Source organism: Molossus molossus, unplaced genomic scaffold, assembly GCF_014108415.1.
Source record: "Molossus molossus isolate mMolMol1 unplaced genomic scaffold, mMolMol1.p scaffold_m16_p_1, whole genome shotgun sequence".
NCBI lineage: Eukaryota > Metazoa > Chordata > Mammalia > Chiroptera > Molossidae > Molossus > Molossus molossus.
In genome coordinates this window covers 131,668,426-131,684,391 of record NW_023425344.1, presented here as the reverse complement: position 1 = coordinate 131,684,391, position 15,966 = coordinate 131,668,426, and the positions used below count along the sequence as shown (strand labels likewise).

At 41.3% G+C, this 15,966-nt stretch overlaps 1 protein-coding gene across 2 annotated transcripts in view; it reads left to right on the top strand.

The window, feature by feature from the left end:
• The window catches only part of SVIL (supervillin), a 241,688-nt gene that overhangs the window by 173,900 nt on the left and 51,822 nt on the right, over positions 1-15,966 (top strand). The window contains exons 11-20 of one of the 2 annotated variants that reach the window (XM_036252902.1): positions 1,613-1,693; positions 4,046-4,942; positions 5,301-5,471; positions 6,140-6,174; positions 6,727-6,788; positions 7,082-7,221; positions 8,552-8,647; positions 10,316-10,559; positions 10,998-11,568; positions 12,389-12,608. In XM_036252902.1, the coding sequence (XP_036108795.1) occupies positions 1,613-1,693; positions 4,046-4,942; positions 5,301-5,471; positions 6,140-6,174; positions 6,727-6,788; positions 7,082-7,221; positions 8,552-8,647; positions 10,316-10,559; positions 10,998-11,568; positions 12,389-12,608 (2,517 nt within the window). The remainder of the gene's footprint in view (positions 1-1,612; positions 1,694-4,045; positions 4,943-5,300; positions 5,472-6,139; positions 6,175-6,726; positions 6,789-7,081; positions 7,222-8,551; positions 8,648-10,315; positions 10,560-10,997; positions 11,569-12,388; positions 12,609-15,966) is intronic. The other variant, XM_036252906.1, reaches the window with a different exon arrangement.

Here is a 15,966-nt window from a genome sequence, read left to right as displayed (position 1 = left end):
TGCTCCACAGTGGAGGACTCATCCCCAGACTTCCACTATGTTGCATAGTTTAGGGGTGAATTAGCCAGCCCAGCTCTGGACTTTGCTCCCCATTTTTGGGAACTAAAGCATGCTTTTAATCAGCTTTCCAAACGGAGACTGTAGCTTCCTGACCAATGTAAACACTGAAGAGGCCCACTCCAGGCTCTTCTCAGTTCTTAACTCAGGTTTCACAGTCTCTTTGGACTTTGGGGAGAAAATCTGAAGAAAAGAAAGAAAAAAGATTCTAAACAGATTTTTGGAATTGACTGTGTGTGGTCCACATTTTACTGACTTCTTATTTATTAATATTTTTGTTTTTAAAAGATGAAAAAAATATTTGAATTTAAAAATCCCATTAGCTGCACTAAACATCTGTGTCCAAGTAGATCCCTGAGTTGTGACTCTTACCGAGACCAGTGGTAAAGGGAGGCTGAGTTTGAGATTTTAGAAGGCTTATGTTTTTTTATTTATTTATTTATCTTTAAAAATGTTTTTTCTTTATTGTTTAGAGAGAGAGGAAGGGAGAGGGAGAGATAGATGGAAACATCAATGAGAGAGAACATCAATTGGCTACCCCCTGCATGGCCCCCACTGGGGATTTGGCCTACAACCTGGGGATGTGCCCTGACCAGGAATCAAACCAGCTAGTTGATACCTGATTCACCCTTGTTACCTCTCAGAGCTTAGCTCAGTGCCTTCTACATAGCAGGAACTCAATAAACATGTATCGAATAAACTTGAATTAGTATTGGTCATTGTTGTGTTGGCTGTGTTATTCAGTGATAAATACAAATGGAAAATGTATGATTAGCAATGAAAGATTTGATCTTATTGAATTTCTGTTTTTATTACCTTTATTTGTTATGTACTGTTTTGGACACTATATATATATATATATATATATATATATACACACACACACACACACACACACACACACACACACAGCTATTTGCCAATGTACCTAAACAAAACTTATAGACGAAAAGTTGCCTTATATGTTTAATCCAACTTTTTACAAGAGAATTGACTGGTATTTGTGGGAAAAGTGTGACTCTTAATACTTTCAAATTACCTGGAAAACACTGTTTGGTGATTTAGATATATTTATTTCTATCTCTTGATTTTAGTAGTGAGCCAAATGTCCTGAAAATTTCATGACATAAATATAAACCCCATGACAAAATGTGCTTATACATTTTCAAAATCCAGAATTACTCTTTACTTAACAGAAATCAGCCTTTAGGTTTTAAATCATAATAAATTTTCTAAAATTGCTGTCGTTTGAGTTTCTGTTTACATTGACAGACAAGAGCCTGTCCATCACCACTTCTGTACATTTTGTTGTGACCACTGAAATCTGTCACAATCAGACTTGAACTTCTGTTTCTCCATTACTATCCCCCATCTTTCTACACCCACACCAATCACCCCCACTGCCCTATCTCTATTATTACAGCAGTTTTGTCTGTAGCCAATAAACAATTCAGATGTATGGGATTTTATTTCCAACTATAAAGAGTCAAATTTCTGTGTATATATTTACAATGTAATAGAAATTTTCTGAAGTTTTGTTTTTTGTACATGATAGTACAGGGAAACTCAAACATGAGTGGTTTCTCCAGAAAGATTCCGAAGGGGACACATCTTCACTTATCAACTGGCCTTCCAGGTACCTCCCAAGTGAACCCCCGGCTCTGTGTCCTGAGTGCTGCTCTCCCGCTGGCTCGCTGTTTCACAGTCACCGGTGCTAATCCTCCTCCTAATGGCAGTGCATTTGAAAAATGTGTTCAAAAAAGGCTGCTGGAAGTTACTTCCTAATCATTTGCTTTTCTCCTTCAAATGTCCTAATCTCCTCTGATAGCATTTCCTTGTGCTCCTCTTTTTGAAAATCTTTTGACTACATCTCTGTCTTTCTCCCCTCTTGCCGCCTCACACGCTACCAGCCTACCCGGCACCCCTGGGTTGCTCTCCCCAGGCAGCTACCCCGCCGGCGTCCCGTCTTGTCAGCTCGCCCTTCCCCGGGCACTCCAGTCTCCTTGTTTTCGCGTCTCCTCATCTCTAAACCAATAGTTAATTTTCAACAGTTACACTGAGGGCATGTGGTTTTAAAAGCAGACAAAACCCCTATCTTTTCATTTTTCTGGTTGGGGGCAGGGAGAGGAGGGAAGAGTAAGAATGAGTAAGTCACTGGCAGGACAAAGCACCCATATATTGAGTTTCTAACAGTCACTTTGTTCTTGGCTGAGGACAACGTTCAGATTGTCTCTGATTAGAAGGACACATTCCAACGGAGGACTTGAATCACATTTCAGTCTTCTTTTGATTAACAAAACTTATAAATATGAAAACATCCAACACTGGCTAGTCTGAGAAAATTAACAACTCAGAATCCTTTCCCCCCCCTAAATTTATCCATAGTAACTGCCCCTTGTGTCTTTTTTGTTGTTGTTAATGAAATGTGCATAGATATCCTGCATCTTATGTTGGAAAACATTAGATGTGCATATCAAATTTAGCAGAGTGCATTGGTCATTTAAGGAGATAGTCTCTTCCAAAAGTACATATCCGAAATAATTATTTTCAAAGACTAATCTTACATAAATAAAGGTTTTATATTCCCCAAGAAATTATTTTTCCTACTCCAAAGACTTCTTTGTTTTTTAATTTTTTTTTCTTTTATTGATTTGAGAGAGAGAGAGAAAGTGAGAGGGAGAGAGAAATAGAAACATCAATGAGAGAGAACATCGATTGGCCATCTCCTGCATGCCCCCCACTGGGGATTTGGCCCACAACCTCAGCAGGTGTCCTGACCAGGACTTGAATCGGTGACTTCTTGGTGCATGGATCGATGCTCAACCACTGAGCCACACCAGCCGGGCACCAAAGGCTTTCTTTATTTTTTGAAAATTATTCCATTAGTAATCCATTCCTAAGCAGTTTCAATGGTTTTTCCTTTCTCACTAAGTGGTATTTCAAAAAGTAAAAATAAGAACTAGTAAGGACTAATAAAGCCATGTGCTTTGCAAACATCAAGTTACATTATGTCACTGTTCTTTCCTTTTATAAGATAAAGCAGCTGAGGCAGGTAAGTTGCCTGAGACCACACAGCTAGCACTAGCTGAGCCAGGCTTTGAGCAGAGAGGTCTCCTAGGACCCCATGGCCAGAGCTCTTGGCTACTTTGCTTCTGCAGTGACAGAAAAATTAAAAAGTAGCTTTTAAAATGGATTTTAGTTTTGCTCTCAGAAACAACCAGAATAATCCCTCTTTATATTATTACTTTTTAACTAATGACCTAATAGGAAATGCTATTTCAGAGGAGAAAAAATGTTCAGTTTATTATTCTTTCAACAAATATCTTTTCTCTAACATTCTTCTGGGTGCTACACTTATTAGTAGTAATGATGTCCAAACTGGTGACATGTCTTCTGAATGAATGAATGCAGTCTGCATCGCATGAAAAAACTTGTGAATGTTTAGTTGAGCTCTTGAAAGAGGTGATTATTTTTTGTATCTTGAGCTGATTAAAAAACTAATCACGGATGCTCTTACATTTCCAAATGAAATTACATTTGGTCAACAGGTGTAGGTGTGCCTGGAAACTACCCGCAGTTATGTACTAGGCCTGTACGTGCGGAGAGCTTGCCCTTCGCAGCTCCAACCTCAGTGTGCCCTCCTGCATACTGCTGGTGTGGATGAAGGGATTTCTCAGTGGCTTCTGGGTACTCGTTTAGTCAGAAGGCATCCATTCTCTCCCAGGACAGCATCTGACCCCTCAGCTTTACGAAGGGTAGAGTTTGTTTTGCACTACCCTGGCGTATGAAAGCACATTTGGAAACTCAACTCAAAATCATCCACCTTGCAAGCAGTGGATTTCTGATATTAACCACCCAAAATGCTTTTTTCACAAGTTTTTCTCTCTTTGGTTGTACTTCCGTTCACTGTAATCCATGATGCACGCATGCTTCCTTCCCGTTAAATAGTTATGGCACTTTGCAACTTAAACCTTTTTCTTTCTTAAAGAGTTAAAGTTAGAGAAAAATTGGTGAAAGAGGAGAGTGCTCGCAGCAGCCCCGAACTTGCCTCAGAGTCCTTACCTCACAGGAGACATCAGCCTGTGCCGGTGCATTACCTGTCCTTTCAGACAGAAAGCTCCGCCTTTGATAGGGTCACCAGCAAGGCAGCCGGCTCTGCGCGACAGCCGATCCGTGGCTATGTCCAACCAGCAGATCCCGTGCACACAGCCATGCTGGCAATCTCAGAAACCCCAGAAGGCGTGTCCAGGTGCAGCTGGGTGGGATCAGCCACCCAGAATGTCATAAAGCCTCCTGGCCCGAAGGTTCTCGAAGCTGAGAGAAGGGATACCCCTATTCTCCATATTTGTGAATCACAAGCAGAAGAAGATATGCCCCTCGCTGAAGCTCTCGAGAAAAGCAGGAAAGCACTTTTGGCTTTGGAGGACAGTGGGCTTGAGAGAAGCCATGAGGATCCCTCTGGAAATGAGGACTTTGGAAAGCCTACTATTGGCACCATCACCTTAGAACATCGGAAGGAGCCAGAATGTCTGTCATACCCACCTCAAGCTCAGCACCAGTTCACTGAGAGAACGGGCAGGAGCGAAATGGTTTTGTATGTTCCAAGTGCGCCTGTGTCCCAAGATGCCAGAGTTACAGGTCACAAAAAAGAAGCATCTAGGAGGAAGCGCAAGGTCCTCACCCGCTCCCTGTCTGACTACACGGGCCCCCCTCAGCTCCAGGCCCTGAAGAGTGAGGATCCAGCTGCCAAGGGGGAGCCTGAGCTGCAGAGTTCCAAAGCTGAGGGGTCCCACGCGGAGCTGAGCGTACTGGACACCAAGGTCTCTGTCGCCCAGCTCCGAAGTGTGTTTCTGGAGTCTGCCAATGCCAGCAAGAAACCTGAACTGTAGGTGATGCTTCAAACATCCTCCCAATGTGTCACTTGCACATCCTTGGCAGAATTATTCATTTTGCAACTTGTGTTGTGTCTTGCATTGAGTTGTATTTAAGCTTAGCTCACAGATGTGCAGGGAAAACCACATAGGACATGGCTCCAAAACTACCATTCTGCTTTGCCTACTAATGGGGAGCTGGAGGACTGGGTGTCTGGAATGTTCCGCCTCTTTACATGCATGGGAGAGGCATGCAGTGGGATTTGGTGGTGTCTGTGCCTTGATTCACTGAGATGCGTAAACCTTTGCTTTATTCTCTCTCTCTGTCTCCCCGGTTCCCTGCTGTATCCTCTCTCCCGATGATTCTAAAAGCCAATCGCGGCTTGAGAGGTCAACCAAAGGAGTTGGCTTGCCTACCAGTGTGGAACGGGAGAGAGGGTCCCGGAAACCACGACGATATTTTTCTCCTGGTGAAAGTAGAAAAACTTCTGAGAGATTTAGAACCCAACCTATAACCTCAGCAGAACGAAAGGAATCAGATAGGTAGGCATCTGTATGTCCAGGAACGTAAGAGAACTCATGCAGGATTTTCACCACCGTGACAGTCCTGATGCTGTTTAAATGGGGTGTGATGAGTCCATAACTCTTCCATCTAATCGATAAGGGATGTTTATTTGGCTTATGTAAATGTATTTTTAAAGAATGTCGTCCATGACAACAGTATCCCAAGACACTGTTTAAAATTGCACTCAGACTGTAAGAAGAAAAATGTTTCTTCTTTTAATGATTTTAATTTTTTATGTCCTTCTTAAATTAGAATCCAAATTGAGTATTCACCAGATTTTACAGTGAAAATAACTGAGGGATATTCATTTTATAAATGTCTGCCTACCTATTGTTTTATATTATCAGTTAATTATCCCTAGAAATGATAAGGTTTGTCTAAAAATTATCATCAGTCATGTTGAGTAAGTCGCACTTGATTCTGGTTTGTCTCCACAAGGTGTGCACTTGGCTGGGCTGTGGGCACACGCACTCTGGTGTCTGTCAGCTATACATGTGTATTCACAACTAGAATTACTGTCAGGATAATAGTCTTTAATAAAGTTTAATTGCACTTTTATTTTTACTTTTAATATGATAAGTTATATGGATCTTCTACTCCCACCAGCCAGTTTTTTGTTATGATTATTTGCTAATGTCTTTCCTAGGTCTACATCAAATTCAGAAATGCCAACAGCTGAGGGCAAGTATCTGTTTTCCTTTTGCTTCTTTATCATCTCACCCAGATTAAATTTAAATAAGATTTTCGCTTTTTTGAGAATGACATTATCGTGCATATCTATTTCTTATTTTTCTGCAGGTGTTCTTTCTGTGAATATAACAAAACCTAGTTAGGGTTTTCAGATGATCTTTGAGAGAGTTAGATAATTGCTGAGTGAGCAATAATAAAACAACTGATTTGATCCAAAGAACAGGTTTTTCTTGTTACTGCTGCAATTTAAATGTTTTTCTTAACATTTCTTCCCAAAAGGCTATTATTAAATCTCAATTTGTCAAATAGCACAGTAGAAAATTACTGTCCAGACAGAATTTTGTTTGGTTAATTGCAATGGAAATGAGTACTTTTTCACTGAGCAGAATAGGCTCTTTGCAAAGGGAAAATATTGCCAACTATAATTTTTAGAATATCTTTTCTTATATTCCAAGGGTTTCCAGCTCAGCCTTGGGAAACTCTTTAGAACCTTTACATACATTTTTTAATAATGTCTAATTTTTATTTTGTGGCTTTTTATAGATGAAGAAAAGGTAGATGAACGAGCCAAGCTGAGTGTTGCTGCCAAGAGGCTGCTTTTCAGGGTAAGATGTGCAGAAGCGTTTGAGTGGAAACTGTCACCCTCCTGAGGGAGGCATCCGCTGCGCCCTGCCTGGGCGCTCTGGCCCCCCTTGCTCTGGCCCCTGCGGTTCTCTTTAGGTCCCTAGCTAGGGTGCCCACCAGCTGACACAGCATGAGCGTTCACTCCCCACAGTGATTCACACCTCTCAGGGGGCTCCCCAGGGGGAGTCCTGTAGAGGAACAGAGTAGAGACGTTTTGCTGCCCCAATTTCCTTTCCTCGAATTCATGAGGATTCCACGATGTTTCTGACCTCAGGAAATGGAAAAGTCATTTGATGAGAAAAATATTCCAAAGCGATGTTCAAGAAACTCGGCTGTGGAGCAAAGGCTACGGCGTCTGCAGGACAGATCCCACACCCAGCCCGTGACCACTGAGGAGGTGGTCATGGCCGCCACGTGAGTCTCCCTCCTGCCCTCTCGGCCTTGGCTGTCATGTCTTCTTTTTAAAAGGAGATTTAAAGACTTTTAAATAAGATGAGATGATTGGGAGATGGTTTGGTTAGAAGCCAGAGAAGTTGGTGATTAGGGATTTTTCTAACTGGGGTCTCCCTGAACCTTGTAATGGGATGTGTTATCTAGTGTATCTACTAGAAAAACATAAGGAGGAATTTTTTATCTCTGCATTTTTTATCTCTCTTACAATGAAAAATTTACAAAATAAAAGTTGATGCATTGATACAATGAACCCTACGTTCTCATCGGCTAGTCCAGCCGGCAGCTCCTGCTGTGCCTGGGTCCCCACACTCGTCCCCTTTCCTCTTGCATTATTTCCAAGCAAACCCCAGACAGCATTCCTCCCATAAATTTTTGTTTTTAAATAATCAAAAATGGTTTAATTAATTGGAAGTTTGATAACTTTTTAAACTATAGGAAGTAATCATTGGACAATATGTTCTAGTATGTTCAGAATGGATTTCCCAAAGTAATTCATTCATTCAGAGATAATCAGTTCCACTAAGTGAAAACTTTTATTAGTATTTTTTACATTGTTTTTGTGCTTCCCCTGGACACACGTGCACATGCAGCCACACACACAGACTTTCTGAAACACCTGAGTGCATCTCACCAGGCATTAACCTCCCGAGAGGCCTCTGTGTCACAGTCCACCTGTGAACCTGCTGTTTGATCAGCTGCCTGCACTTCCTTCCTCAGCTATTCCTCAACATTTTGGTGTATTTGTGGATTAATGCATCCTGTACCCATTAGGAACTCTTTCAAATCCATTTTGTTATTTAAATTTTAATTTTTTAATATTTGAGTGGCTGTTGTAAAACATGAAGCAGCTACATGGGAGCAAAATGGTAAATATAAGCAAAATGGTCACCTTGTAAGGCTCGCTGAGTCTACTTTGATGTGCCTATAGATTACGTGAGGACACTGATTCTTTTTTAAAAAAATGGATTGAGAAAAACATTCTAAAAATGGGTATAATTTACTGATATCCTAGTGGTTGATATTAGCTGTCTTTTAAATTTCTTTTTCACACTAGTATACTTCTTCTGAAGATAGCCTATTCTTATTCCATTTACTTTGAGTAGCCTCTGTCTGTTAATTCCTTAATTTGTTATTGCTTTTCAAGTTCTTTTGTGATTTTTCCAAAGTAATGAGCAAATAATTTTATTAAAATATTTTATTTCACATTTCTGAATGAAAAACTGTGCTTTCCTTAATGCTTCTTTTCTTCTCTCTCCTTATGAATATTTCTTCTTTGGCAATTGCTTTAAAGTGAACCTCTCCCTGCTTCGTGCTCTGTGGCCACCCACCCTGTAATGACAAGACTTCCTAATCCCACTGTAGCTAAGAACACTGTGCAGCCTGCCAGGTACTGGACAGCAATAGCAGCATGCAGCCCGAGGGCAAAGGTGCTAGCCAGCAGGAGTCTGAAAATCTTGAATGCCTTTCATTTGTTTGACAAGTCAGTGCAGTGAGTCATTCCAGGAATGTTTGTCATAGTGCAGGACACTGATAAATCCATGGAGGCTTACGCGAGAAACAGTTCATCTACCTGCTTCCATGATGTGTTGGAACTGGGATCATACTCACTCACTCATCCATTTGCTTTGTTTCTGTTTTTCATAAACATAGCCATCCCTAAGAAATGTCAGTCTTCAATCTAAATCATTAGCACTTAATAAAGATGCATAGAAACATGGGTGTTATTGTGAATGTTGAAATTATGGTAATTTTAATAGAAATAGGTGTTAAAAACAATCCTATCTGTTTCTAATGTATAGACAATGCCATTATATTTGGGGGATAGAATATTAAGAATGTATAGTGTCTGAAAAATGTTTCATTATCATGTTTTAAAATTGTGTCCCTAGGCATGTAAATAGCCCCACTATTTTACTATGATGGGCCAAAAAACAAGGGCTAAAAATAAGACTAAAAGAAGTAAAATGACAGTGCAGAAATAAAGCTGGCACAACCCAGCAGCTGCCATCTCACTGGGGAAGGGGGTTGAGGTTGCCCTCCCAGTTCACCTGTCGACCTCAGGAAAGACACTAAGACAGGGTGCCTATTGCCATCTTCATTAGACCCCAGAACACTGACACTGCTCTTTGGTCTGGGGCAACACCTAAAATGATGATTAATCGGCGTCAAGGCAGAATATACTGTTTACTGGATTTGAGAACTGGATTTGCCAGTGGCAGAAGGGGGCTGTCTTCAACTTGTGGGGAGTCAGCGAAGCCATGTAACAGAGCCCTTCCCTGCCGGGGAGCCGGAGGGACTCAGCATTGTATGAAAGTTCTTTCGCTTTTCAAGTTACTGGGAATTACAGATATTCTTTTTTTACTATAGAGCTTTGGTGTTCTTAATCTTTAGTGTTTAATTATAAAAATATACATTCATTGTAAAATTTCAGCCAGTACAGAAGTGCATAAAGTAGAACATGGGAGCCCAGAGCCCGTGACTGCAGCCCCTCTAAAACAGCCGGCAGGACCCACGAGAAAGTGCTGACGTGAAAGAATCTTCACATTGAACCATTTGTACTTAGCAAGTGGAAATCAAAACCTTGTGTTGTGCATAATGTTGTTGACAGCACGACTATCCTATTTACTAATTATTTAAAATGAAAAGACCACCTTCGGAACCACATATTTATATGATATCTAAATATACCGTAGGTGGTGCCTTATGACTCCCTGTAGCCTTATTTACTATTGACACTAGCAATACAACTTTTCTCTCTAAAATAAGGTATGTCCAAGCTGACCTCCATTTCTTAAATAAGAAATTAAGTTTTAAGAGATAATTCAGAGCTAAAAAATCTGCTCTTTGTGAAATTGGCAAAGCTAGCGTCCCCAGGCTCCTCTGCTTTTTACTGTCTCCTTTAATAGCTGAACAGCTGCCTGCACCTGTCTTATATGTATGTAGGCAAAAATAAAGCCCTTTTCAAAACTGACACTTGGAAGAAAGTTAACAGACAAAATTAGTGCTGGGCTAGGGTTTGTTTTTGTCTGTGGTACTGACTTTTTCTCCCTTTCAGATTACAGGCATCTGCTCATCAAAAGGCTTTAGCCAGAGAACAGGCAAATGAGGGCAAAGATTCTGCTGAACAAGGTGAACCTGATTCCTCCACTCTAAGCTTGGCAGAGAAGTTGGCCTTGTTTAACAAATTGTCTCAGCCAGTCTCAAAAGCTATTTCTACCCGAAACAGAATAGACACAAGACAGAGGAGAATGAATGCTCGCTATCAAACTCAGCCAGTCACGCTTGGAGAGGTGGAACAGGTGGGTACACTGTCATCGAACTCCGGTTTTCTGGAATGTTCTTAAACTACAGGAGCACTGGGTTATCTCAGGTTAGTGATATAATGAAGGTGGTCTACCTGTACACTGTGTTACCTGTAGATGACTCAGTAATGACTTCATTCCTAAGAAAGTCACCACGGCAAGTATGTTTCTCTTTTCTCGTTTTCATAATTTGCTTGCTGAAATCATCTGGAGGGCATCTGTCTTGGCGAGAACAATAGCCACACAGTCTACTTTTCACCCAGATGATTTGATTAATGGGATGCATTGTATAACTGTGTCTAGCTTCGGTTTCCCACAAGACAAGCAGTGAAACTGCACCAAATGTAGTATTTCAGTCTAGGTCAATCCATACACTGGGATTTATAGAGACATTATTTTTAAATCACTCTTTCTTTTTTCACTGTGTCCTCCCAGGTGCAAAGTGGAAAGCTCATTCCTTTCTCACCCACTGTTAACACATCTGTGTCCACCATGGCATCTACAGCCACTCCGATGTTCGCAGGGGACCTTCGGACAAAGCCATCCGTGGATGACAACACAAGTGCCACTGACTATAAGTTTCCTTCTTTGATAGACAATTTAGACTCTTCAGTTAGGAGCACTCTGAAGCCCCAGCCTTGTCAGCCTTCAGTAGAGGGCAGTGGGAGCAAAGGTACGTCGAGAGAGTTTGGAGAGACAGAAAGCAAGAGAGCCTTTACAGGTAGAGATGGTGGTGTTAAAAAGTACGGGTCCTTTGAGGAAGCAGAGCCATCCTACCCCGTCCTCAACCGAGTCTGGAAAGGAGATAGCCATAAAGAACCTAAATATGATGTTCCAAGAAAGGGAAGCCTGGAGCTAGCGAATGCTCCCGTCGCCCACCCTGGTGATGAGGACTTTTCCACCGCCAAAAGCACCATGCACGGGAGCCTAGACCTGAAGGACCGGCAGCCCTTTGAAGAGAAGGTGAACGTGGAGAATGTCACGAAGAGGAAGTTTTCACTGAGAGGTATGTTGCCACTGCTCCTAAAGTTGGAGAAACCAACTGGATTCGTAGTGTCTGCATGTTTGCATGTGTTTGTGATCATTTCTAATTAAATTATGGAGACAGTTTATAACTGGCAATGATTGAAATTTTACTGTGAATCCTCCTCTCCCACAGACTTCTCTTCCTCCTGAATTTGACTTATTCACTAGATTATCTACCAGTTTTTTCAGCAATAAAAATGCCTGAAGCTCTTTCACACATCTTGATAAGGGTGTTCGATGACTCTGGTCATGTTAAAGCACATAACAGCCTTTTCGACTGCTAGCTTTGTTGGCCCCTTTTATGAGTTGATGACTCCAAATGTCCAAGCCTGGGTAAGCACAGGGAAGCAGGACTTGAACCGAGGTCTGGATCTCCGGGCTCTCCTTCTGCATTCCTCTTATGCAGACTAACAAACTATTGCATGGGACCTTCTTTCTCTTTCTACATTTCCTAAAATGACAGTGTGTACATGATAATGGTGTTTTCAGCTTGAGAGTGTGGCACACTTGAAAGTATTCTTTGGAGGAGTAGGAACATTTTGTAGTGTCCAGTTAAAGCTAACTTCCTGTGTCCTGCACACTGGAAAAGACCAGTTGTCACCCAACGATTTGCTGGAAAGTTTGATTTTCTCACAGAATATAATGTGCCACAGATTTGCATCAATCCCAGTGGATTGAGTAACCGGCTGTGTGCCCACAGAGTGAACTCCAAATGCAGGACTGTTGTGGGGGTGAATAGCTGGAAGAATGCTTGTCTGGAAAAGTAAGTGCTGACGTCGCTCCTTTCCTCCTGGCGGCAGAGTTCGGGGAGCCCACTTCGGAGCAGACCGGCACAGTTGCTGGGAAGACTGTCACTCCGGCTGCAGCCCCGGTGTCCTGGAAGCAGCAAGAGCCTGCAGAGCTCCCACAAGAAAAGCACTATAAGAATCCATGCGCAATGTTTGCTGCCGGAGAGATCAAAACGCCAGCAGTGGAGGGCGGCCTTGATTCACCCAGCAAAACCATGTCAATCAAAGAAAGGTAATCAGATTTAAAAACTGCAAAGTAATTCTACTAGGGAGGATTTACAATTTGCTTTTAAGCAAAGATCCGAGTACTAGGCAAAGGGATGAAATTGCTAGTCCAGCCACATAAGGAGATGTGCTGTTATACTAGAATTCTTCGGGGAAGTTGAGGTATTTGAGCATGAACTGCAGTGACTCCCTGCCTGCTTGGGTAAGGCTGGATGAGGGCCAGTTCCAGACTCATATGAGGAAACCACAGAAACAGACATTGGCTTGCTTCATTTGTTTGCAGTTTTATTTTCTTTTTTATATTGAATGTTTTTACTATCCAATGATGGGAACAGAGAGCTTAGCTCTTTCCCTTTCAGATCCACATGGAATCAAATTAAATGTACTCACTGTTTGTGACTATTTATGTAAAACATGTAGGGGGAATGAAGAGACATTTATTTAGGATGGATGGATAGATAGATAGATAGATAGATAGATAGATAGATAGATAGATAGATATTTAGGGAGAGGGAGAGAGAGAGAGGCATCGATGTGAGAGAAACATCAGTTTCCTCCCACATGCACTCCAACCAGGGATTGAACCCACTACCTTTCAGTGTACTCTCCAACCAACGAAGCCACACTTGCCAGGGCCATTTGGAATATAAATATTTGGGATTAAAAGCAAAGTTTTGTTTATTTTACAGAAAGTAAATTAGATGACTTTTCTAAACTGCATTTAGAAATTTTGTATCAGGCAATAGCTATGGAAGGTTACATTTGAGTATCAACAGTGTAATGTCATTTCATTCAGAAGAATGATGGAGGATTAAAAGGATATATTTAAATGGGACAGATACAAAGAATGGGAGCTAAATATTTTAGGTTGTATTTTCCTTGTTAATCTTCAGCCACTGTTGAATTTAGCAGCAAAAGATGTAACAGTGATGGGAGCACAGCAGGAAGGAATACTCCCTGAGTTCCCTCATGACGAACAGAACTGTTTCTGCCCTCAGTTCCTGACGGTTCGGTCCGCCTGGACTCTTTCTTAGCACCTCCCACCGCTCAGTGTTCTTGCCTTGTCAGGCTCTGGCCACTCATTTTTCTACCTACATTTCGACTACCTAAGATGATAGATACACCAAGCCACACTGAAAATTCTTCACGCTGTTTTCCTAGCTGCACTTTTGAGCAGTATTCCTAAAATACTAATTAAATGAAGACCTTTTCAACTAATGACTTGTTAAGGTTGTTAAATCTTATTTACTTTCTCCTTTATTAATTAAAATTCACAATAAATTAGACCTACTAGACTGAGGAGGCATTGGTGAAGGGCTGAATGGTAAACTAAGTGAGAGGACTGATGTCCTGAACTTGGGCACCTGGCCTGTCTAGCCTGGATCCCCTCCACAAAACCTGGCTCAAAGGGGTTGGCTCCCAGAGATCCAACTACTGATAACTAGTTCGGTGAGAAGAAAGAGATTTCTTTAAAAAAAATTAATGATAAATATCACTAATACATAGTTCTGATGTTCTATAGGTCAGAAAACATTTCTGAGGTAAAATTCCAATGCAAAATATTAAGATACCCCTTCTCTCAAAGGTGATTTCCCCATCTTTGGGTACACCTAGGACTTTTGATGAAATTTTAGTTCTATCCATGGTGCAATAATTATCTATTTGCTATTTTTTAATAAAGTTTAGTGTATCTGTATCTTTCTGAAAGTAGTTTTTTTTTGTTTGTTTTGGTTTTTTTTTTTTTTTTTTTTGGTACATGCCCGTAGCAGGAACCGAACCCAGAACTCTCTGGTCCACAGACCAACGCTCCAACCACTGAGCCAAAATGGCCAGGGAACCTGAAAGCAGTTTTAATCCTACTGTAAAATTCTCATTTTGGAAAATGTGTGATGCTATAAAGGTGCAGCTTTGTAACCTAGGCTTGGGGATGACAGGAGTCCACAGATGCCGCAAGGTTTCTGGGAGCTGCCAGGAAGTGCTCAAAGCTGGCTGCAGGCACACACCTCTGGCTAGAGGGAGACCGGACCTCTCAGTCTCCATGAGTGGCGCCAAACTGTTCAGAACCCTGATAGTAAGGAATGCTTGTTAAAGATGCAACTATTCAGTTTAACTGCTAAAATATACAGGCACACTTCAGATTTATTGTGGGTTTGGTTCCAGACCTCTGCAATAAAGCCAGTATCACAATAAAGTGAGTCATAATCTTTTCACTGGTGGAGGAGCTTGCCTTCAATTTGTAAAAATGCAACATCTGTGAAGCTCAATAAAGTGAAGTGCACACAAAACAAGACATGCCTGAGTGTTTGGAAAAGGATGAAGGGCACTTTATGTATCAGCTATGTTTATAGTAAATTATGCTGATACAAAATATATTGTCAGTGATTTTCCCCCCATGACCTTGATGGTACTTTTATTTGTACTTTGCTGAAATAACAAAAATATATATCCTTACAATCCTTCAATTCTATCTAAATTGGATTTATAATCCCTCCGTTCTATAAAAACGAGACAATGAGGCTTGACCTGTTTTAAATAAGAATGCTATTCATGTATTTATTTGGGTTTTACTTTTCTTTTTTGAGGTGGCATATAAACTGTTCTAACTTCCTCTGACTGCCTCATTTGGCCAAAGGAAGGGTTTGGTTCCAGTGCCCGTGAGGGTCACGTGGTGACCCGAACTGACAGCCGGGCCAGACTCCAACTCTTTCAACCTCATCCACCCCTTTGAGAGTATGTTTGATGCTCAAGAAGAAACATATATAAAAGTTTCATTTCTTTTTTCATCTTTTCTGACATCTAGAATGTCAAGTTTGAACCCTAATGAGCATAAAACTTAAATACAATCTGCTTTTTTCACTGGATTAATAAAATTGCTGTTTCATGACTGTCCAAATGATTGGAGTGTAAATTGTCCCTGTTTGGGAACTTCTTTGAAAAGCACCGCAAATCAAATATTTGTATGTTATTTAGAAATAGAACCTTCAATACCTCTTTAAAAGTACACTAGGCTTTTAGAAATCTTATTTCCACAACTACTGAAACAGCCAAATCTGAGCGTTTATATTTGGGGAGAAGATTACTTAAAAAGGCAAAGGAGCCATCCCTTCACTTTGGGAAATTGGTGGGATGTGAGGACTTAGTAGAAGAATGTTGAAGAACTCGCCTCCTGCCTCCTGCCAGCCTGCAGAATCCTGACTTAAGGAGCAGCTGGGGCCCCCTGTGTTCCCTGCATGCCCTGTATCCACCCTTCTCCCCCCAACACACACACACACACCCAGTGGCCCCTATATTCATGCTTTTCCAACAGACTCCAGGTTCCTATCTTGTAGCTGGGAGATTTCAGCCACTAGAGGGCCCCAGATTTA